At 40.3% G+C, this 7,897-nt stretch overlaps 1 protein-coding gene across 3 annotated transcripts in view; it reads left to right on the forward strand.

Moving 5' to 3' along the window:
• ntrk3a (neurotrophic tyrosine kinase, receptor, type 3a) overlaps positions 1–7,484 on the forward strand; it is a 157,404-nt gene extending 149,920 nt beyond the window's left edge. For 2 of the 3 annotated variants that reach the window (XM_032524314.1, XM_032524315.1), the window contains one exon: positions 892–7,484. In XM_032524314.1, the coding sequence (XP_032380205.1) occupies positions 892–1,077 (186 nt within the window). In that variant the 3' untranslated portion in view covers positions 1,078–7,484. The remainder of the gene's footprint in view (positions 1–891) is intronic. The other variant, XR_004333207.1, reaches the window with a different exon arrangement.
• The last annotated feature ends 413 nt before the right edge of the window (positions 7,485–7,897 follow it).

Consider the following 7,897-nt stretch of genomic DNA (forward strand, 5'->3'; position numbering starts at 1 on the left):
AATTCATTGACAGTAGCTTCACAGTGAAGAAGGAATCAGCAACAGAAAAAAATAACTTGTGATTGCTATTTAAGATAGAAAGTGCGATGTGGGAATAGTACTGATAGAGTTGGTGCTGTGGAAATTAATATTACACTGAATTCACCAACAAACAGTATCTCCAGCAAGTCAAAGCAGATCAAAAAACATGAGACATTACTCAAACATGGTGTGTGAGCAACACGGCCATTGTGGAAAGAGGAAATGAAGCTTGTGCCCAAAGTGCTGAGCGTAAAGAAAATCCAACGGGCCGCCTATGACAGCAGGGAGCAAAGGATATGGCTGAGCGACTCTTAGAGGAAAATGAAATGTCTTAAAGCTCCAAAAAGGAATTCAGTGAGTTTACTGCGCTCACTGAGGATTTGATGACTGCCGATTAACTATACTGTCATTGAGATAATATAATTATTAATAAATGTAACGCATGAATGTAACTGCAACAGCAACCACAGGGTCTGTTTAATGCTGTACAACAATATTAGATTGGGGCATTGATTCTAGAAGACTGAATATCTTTGCCAATCCTACAATAACTTTTTGATTTTGGGTAAGTATTGACACAATAGTCATGCATTGCATTACAATGTAGTGCAGAAGTGTAGCCAACATTAAAGGAATGGTGACAAAATAAGCTTTTTCTTTAACTGCATACATAATGCATTAGTCCAACACAAGCAATGTCGTATGACACACCTGCATCCATTGTTTTTACCAGCCTAGATGTTAGTGTTTTAGGCTATGCTGCAGTCCAGTTTCAGTGTGATTAAATGTGTATTATTGCATAACCAACACTTTCTATGAAGAAGGGGATATATTATATCTTGTCTGGCCGTGTGCCTCTCTGTCTTCCAGGTGATAGAGTGCATCACTCAGGGCAGGGTACTGGAGCGGCCCAGGCTCTGTCCAAAGGAAATCTACGACATGATGTTGGGCTGCTGGCAGAGGGAGCCACAACAGCGCCTCAACATAAAAGACATTCAGAAGATGATGTTTACTTTGATGAAAGCAACACCGGTCTATCTGGACATTCTTGGATAGAAATGGATAGGGGGGCCGGTGGCGGGTGGGTGGTAAGGGGATTGGATGTATTTAGGTCGGACTAAATTTTCAATGGAAAATACATAGACAGTACAATGGATTGGGAGGATTGCCTCATAGCAGAACTTGGCCTGGACTCACAGCATAGTCTGGGATGGAACCATGGCAACTGGGACTAGGAATGGACTGTACCTCGTCCCCAACTGCCAGACATATAAAGTATCGGAAACGTGGAGTAATGTCTATCTCACTGGATTGGAATGAACTGGAAAACATTGCATTGCGTCACATTAAAGTCAAAGGGAATGTCTTGGGTATGGGCTTGTTAGGTCCAGTCACTGAAAGACTTGACTATGAAGATCGGATTGCATCAAACTGGACTGAACTGGATTAACTTGATTGTACTGGTCTGGTATGGTTTGATTTAACTGTCCTAATCTAGGTACCTCCATGTCCTAGCTTATTTCCTCATTTCATCCATTTTGAATCAGTGCAGCTTGAGTTCTTGAGCTTGAGGAAGCCTGACCTGGCCCGGTAGAATTTGACTCTGCTTGGCTATATTTCTGATATCCTATCCCTTGAGATATTGACCACACCCTGGCTTGTGTTGTCCACTGGAAAGTCAAGCATGGGTTGGTTTGGCTCAATTATGCTTGGTTTTACAAACCCTGCATTAGAGGCATTTTCCATCTTAATTGCTAGGTCCTTTTTGGCTTGGACTTTGCCTGGTCCTGACACAGTAAACCATCCTCCGCAGAGTAATGTAGAAGTTCAGAAAAGTACCCAGTAATCTAAAGATATCTCATGCTTTTTTAAACATTTGGATGATTGTGTGTTCCAGGATATCTTACCCAGGCTTAGGTATTTACCTGTAATTATACATGCCTCGGGCTTGCCATTATTGCTTGGCCAAAATGACTTTTGAAGTACTAATCATGTCTGTTAAGTAAATCCGTAAGGGTCAATCATATATTTAATGACCTACTTTTGGGGTGGGAGCTGTCTGCTTCTGTTATTCCAAAAATGATTATCCCAATCTTTGATGGGTGGTTCATTCATTGAAACATGGATAGAGGAACTGAAGTGTTGCATCATTTCATATTGATATTTTTGACTACTCCTAAAACCAGCAGCCTCCTAATGGCTGCCACTGGAATTAACCTGATACAAATGTCAAAGAAAGACACATGCTGACAAAGTCAACCCCCACATTCTAGACAGAAGTCAGAAAAACAAGGACCAGGCAGGTGTGGCTTAACGTTAAGGTGGTGCACTGTTCACGTGACCATATGTAAGACAGATTTCATTTTTCATCTCTGTTCATTGAAACGCGCGTCAACGAGAAAGGACAACGTGCATGAATCACACACATCACGTGCAGCATCCCCCGTGTCAGCGCGCTCCAAGGTTTCTATCTGCAAAGCCTTCTGGTCCGGGACTCACGCTACCGAACTGAGCTGCTACCAGACCTTCCAATCCTGAGCCTGGAGGTGTGGCCTGAGTGACCGTCTGTCGCCATAGAGATGGACCTAAGTGCCTCCTACTTCTTTCTAAACACTGGAAACTCAAAAAAAAAAAAAAAATAGTCTTTCAAAATAAGAGCACTTTTACATTTTGTTTACCTGCTTATAAAATGTACACTAGCTGTCAAACGTCCTCGTTTTTTCTTACAAAGTTTCAGCACTCTATGTATTGCAAAAAAAAATAATACCCAAAAACAGGAATAAAATGATGAAAATGATACAGAAAAAAATTTACCCGTGGGGGGAAAAAGCAAAAAATGTTTAAAAATAGAAGAAGCTTTTTTGTACCATTTGCAGCTTGACAAAATCATTCAACTACCCAAGGTAAAGTTACATTTTCTTTAAAGAAAATATTCTATATATTTTTTTTAATTTCTTTTTCATTTTAAATCAAAGAGTGGACCTTTGCCATGCTTCAAAGCCATTGGAATATTCTGCCACTGGGTAGCAAAGACCTGGTCACCAGGAGTAGTCCAACTGTGTGTTGCGTACCTGGATGGTCTCTGGCGTCACCGAGCAACAACAGCTCCACGGCAACACAACGGATCGACCAAGCTGCCGGTCAATGAACAACACCTTTTTAAAAAGAATGTATATACTGTAAATCTTTACGTCTTGAGATATGTTAACTTATTTCTTTTTCTCGAGTTTGATTGTTTTTAGCTTCTTGATGTGCTGTTAAATAGTTCAGTGAAGCCAAAAGATCTTTTAACAATCTTTCTTTCTAGTTGAAATTACACTTATTATTTACTTTATCCAGTCACACACTGTCTTTTCTACATTTAACAAGATAATCTACATTGAAATCAGTTCTGTTCATTATTCTTTTAGTTGCTCATTTAATAGAAAGGTCAGAAAGTCAGGACAGTAGTAGAAAGACGTAAAGTTATTGGGCCAGTGTTTGAATAACCTGCTCAGAGTGCAAGTCCTCTTCTAGGATCAGGGACATTCTTCATTTTTATACGTCCTATTACATGCTGATTTTTGGATGCTTTTATATAGACCTTAGTGGTCCCTAATGCTGTATCTGAAGTCTCTTTTATATAGACCTTAGTGGTCCCTAATACTGTATCTGAAGTCTCTGTTATATAGACCTTAGTGGTCCCCTAATACTCTATCTGAAGTCTCTTTCCCGAAATTCAGCCTTGGTGCAGAATTCCAGCCACTAGAGCCAGTCCCACAATGAGCTTTCCTTAGGATGGGCCATTTCTGAGTCTGTAGCTTTAAATGCTAATGAGGAGAAGAGATGGGGGCAAGGTGGAGGCTGGGGGTGTGGCCTTGACCAGCTTTGCTTGGTGCAAGCCATGATGTCTTTCTTTCATGGGGGTCCAAATTCTCTGGGTTGGCAAAGCAGAGAAAGGGGAGGTAACCTTGCCCATTATGACCTCATAAGGGGTAAGATTCCAGATCGGCCCATCTGAGCTTTCATTTTCTCAAAGGCAGAGCAGGATACCTAGGGCTCGGTTTACACCTATCACCATTTCTAGCCACTGGGGGACCATAGCCAGGCTGGGGGAACGCATATTAATATTAAAAAACCTCATAAAGTGAAATGTTCATGCCATGGGACCTTTAAAGGAACAGTTTCAACATTTAGTGATTTATCACTTTTAGTCAGATAAAAGGATTGGCATCCATTCTAATCTCAGTGTCAGCCAATGGCGTGTTTAGCCTCTTGAAACCACGGGCCCAAGACACAAAATTAATGAACACATTATGTCTTTTTTTAACTGGGTTTGCAATTAATTATGATCAGAAAAGAACTTGTACTCTGAAAGGCTTACTAAAAATGTTTTCTAGACATATATATCCATATATGTGTATATATGTCTGGAAAACTACATATATATATACCTGTATATACATATGCAGATTTTGATCAAAAATACAGTAATTCATAAACAATGCTATTGGCTTAATCTCACCAGGAATGACAAATAAGGACATCACGTCATTTGCTAGACATGCTCTACAGGTTTGATAGGTGGGAAATTCTGTCAAAAGCAAAAACCTTGGGTCACTGAGCTCTTGAAACAATTAGTTAAGATATCTGTCTTTAATGAATGACACAAACCAGTTATCAGCAGTCAGCGCTCTGCCCATTAGCTCGACAAGCAAAACTCATACTAAACTGTGATTGAGTCAAATTAACAAACCTTGTTGAAATATTGTCTGAAATTGTAGCCATAACTGCATAAATGTGTCATTTGTGTGAAGGTTAAGAATGGGTGACAAGGCCACAGGGAGAAAGAGAAAGGTTTAGCATGAACAGGTAGCTGAGAGATGTCTACATGTAAGCCACTGTCATACTATCCAGTGTACTGTTGTTTGATTGTCATGTATCTGATGTTGTTAGATCTAGTTTGTGCTAAATCATTTAACCCTAAATTCTCACCTGGCATTAAAGTTGTAATGGAGGTACAAATGTGTCAATATGCTAACAGCCCTTCTGCCTGGGGAGATGGTATGAGCAAATTGGATTTCAATGCTTCTGTGTGTGGCCTCGGGTTAATACTAAATGACATGTTCATGGACAAATTACTACCAGAATGCCAGGATAAAATAAGGCCAACTGTTTGTTACAGCTTGTGTAAAACATCGCCCAGAGGGCGAACCTTTCCAGCCTCTTTCTTTCTAAAACCTTTCAAGAACTACTGTATGATACCATCACTACTGTAATCATAGGTGGCTGTTTTCTCTTTTGACTGTTACCATGTTAAGCGGCTATATTCCACAATTATGAGTATATTAGAAGATGGAATTTTAGCAGGCACATGATTAAGCTACAGTAGCTCTCCGATCCCGTAAGCAACAAGTCACAGCTTGTGGTTTTTCCCACTGCTGAAAAAGTCTGTTGTGCATAGAAGTGGAAATAGGAGAATGTAAAAAGACACTTATATTGGATCGGCGGCATGTACAGTAAGTTCCATCTTTCTCTCACTGTAAATGTTTTTTTTTTTCTGGATGTCCTCCAGGAAGTCAGGTTTTACAGATACGGTGTAGCTGCTTCATTAGAATGTCCACAGGTTGATGAACTCATTGTAGCATCTCCCATCGCTTAAGAAAAGTGTAAAAAATGTGTTTGTGTTGCAGAGCCTGAAGAGCCTTTGATGATGGTAATTCACACCCCCAAACATGTGATAGACCGGCCTTCATTTTGCTCTCGAGACACGCTCAGACTGTATGTTTGCCTTGCATTAATCACCAGAATGGGCCGCTGGAGGGTTTTGGCCATTCATACACAGAGAGATATATTTAGAGGAAATCTTACAGTGGTTACCCTCGGAGATTCTCATTTTATATCACAGACTCAAAGTGTTTCACATTATAGCTGCAATGTAAATCCCCAGCTGTGTTATCTGCCTCAGCTACAAATCGTGTAGCATGTGTGGACAATCTGTTGTCTGTCATCCCCGTGATATCCTGTGGTATAGTAAAACCTGGTAAACCTCAGGGTTCACTTCTTCCCCATCCAACAGGACTTCTGGGTACAGCTTTTATACATGTGGTCCTAACACACAGGTCAAGTTCTGCAGACGTAGAAAGACCAGTTGCCCGGCTTTGCTTTCATTTTAAGATCACATGACAGTGAAGTGATGGAAAAATCCTTTCAGTCAGTCTAGCATAGATGATTAGCAAAAAGAACGAAGATAAAGCATTACCATCCATTTTATTTCATTTACTAATTGATATCAGCTGTATTAATTCAGGAGTCCAGGACCAGGTACATATACATAGGGTGAGAGTGGTGTCCTAGTATAAAATGCACAGCAACATATTGGTTAATACCCTCCAGTGGCAACATTCGGGGGCAATGCAGGGGGAAGCGTGCCCGTAGTGAGTGGGGAAATCAGGGTGTGGGGGTGGGGGGAAGCTAGATGACTTTGTGTCGCATCACCTGTAATTTGTCCGCAGGCATGTAAGATATTTTGTTAACCAAAGTAGATAATTTAATAATTTAACGTCAACCAGCAACATGATCTTGACAGTTGAAAGTTGATATGTTCAGGCTTACTCATTCCAAATGCATTGGCACTGACAGTTACCAAATGTCAGTATTGAATGGAACCCAGCGTTTTGCCGATCCATTCCATATCATTGTTCTGTCTGGCAGTTGGGTTAATATTATGCTGCAAATTATATTATTTGGCCAAAAAGGAAAAATAGAATATCCATCATCCCAAAATCTACAACTTGCTAGTAAATTGTTTGTAATCTTTGTGGGGTCGGGCCTATCGTGTTCCCTGTTTGGTGGTCAGACTTCAGGACTCTAAAGGACTTTATATGATGCAGCCAGGCCAAAACCAACCCCCACAAACCTGTTACATGTTTCCAGCAGACCTGACACATTCTTGGCTAGGACATCCAGCGTCCTGGAGGACAAAATAAGTCTCTCATAGAGTGTGAACACCGCGCTGCAGAACGTGTCCTGTGTGATCACAGCTTTAAGCTTTCATCGAGTCTCAGTTGTATATTTCATTACTTCTAATGGCATTAGGGTGTTGGCTCGTGACATCACATTTAAACTACTGTCTCTCTTTTTTCCAGCGTCATTGTCCTTTCTCTTCAATCTGACTCGCTCATGTACTCTTTCACCCTCTCCCCCCCTTTCTCTCAAGTCTTGCATCTTGTTTCCCATTCAATGTATTTAAGCTGAATATGTTAAAGCCATCATTACTCAATAATAAGTCAGTGTCTTTCTCTTCTGCTCTCTCTCTCTCTGGGTAACGTGTTGTAGATCTGTCTCCATACTATCATTTTATTACGATGTATTAGAATAATTTGACAACGTGTATAATGTCTTTTTAAAAAGCTGAGATGTGGTGAACTTCTAAGGTGGCTCTGTTTGTGATTCCGACTCATTAAAAGTTACTTCATCTTTGGCTGGTTGTGCCTTCTTCTTCTTCTTCTTCTGTCTTTCTCTGCCTTTCTCTGCCACTTCCTCAGGAGGAGTTGGTCAGAGAATATTCAGTGACACTTTACTTGAAGGTATCTACATAAGAGTGACATGGCACTGTCATGAACACATGACACTGTCAAGACACAGTCAACACCGAATGATTATTAAAAGAAGTGTTATGTCACTCTTATATCGATACCGTAGGATATTTCCACTTCCACTTTGATCAGTTCTATCCAGTATAAAATCATGTCAATACAAAAACATGCATTCGGTTTCTCACTATTCACTTTGATGCACGTATCTAAGCTTATTTCCCTTTTAATCTACTTTTAACTATTAGCAATTGATTCCTGGTGCTATTTTATTGTCATGGGTCACATATTATATTATTTGG

The sequence above is a fragment of the Etheostoma spectabile genome, chromosome 8, assembly GCF_008692095.1.
Source record: "Etheostoma spectabile isolate EspeVRDwgs_2016 chromosome 8, UIUC_Espe_1.0, whole genome shotgun sequence".
In the NCBI taxonomy this organism is placed as follows: domain Eukaryota; kingdom Metazoa; phylum Chordata; class Actinopteri; order Perciformes; family Percidae; genus Etheostoma; species Etheostoma spectabile.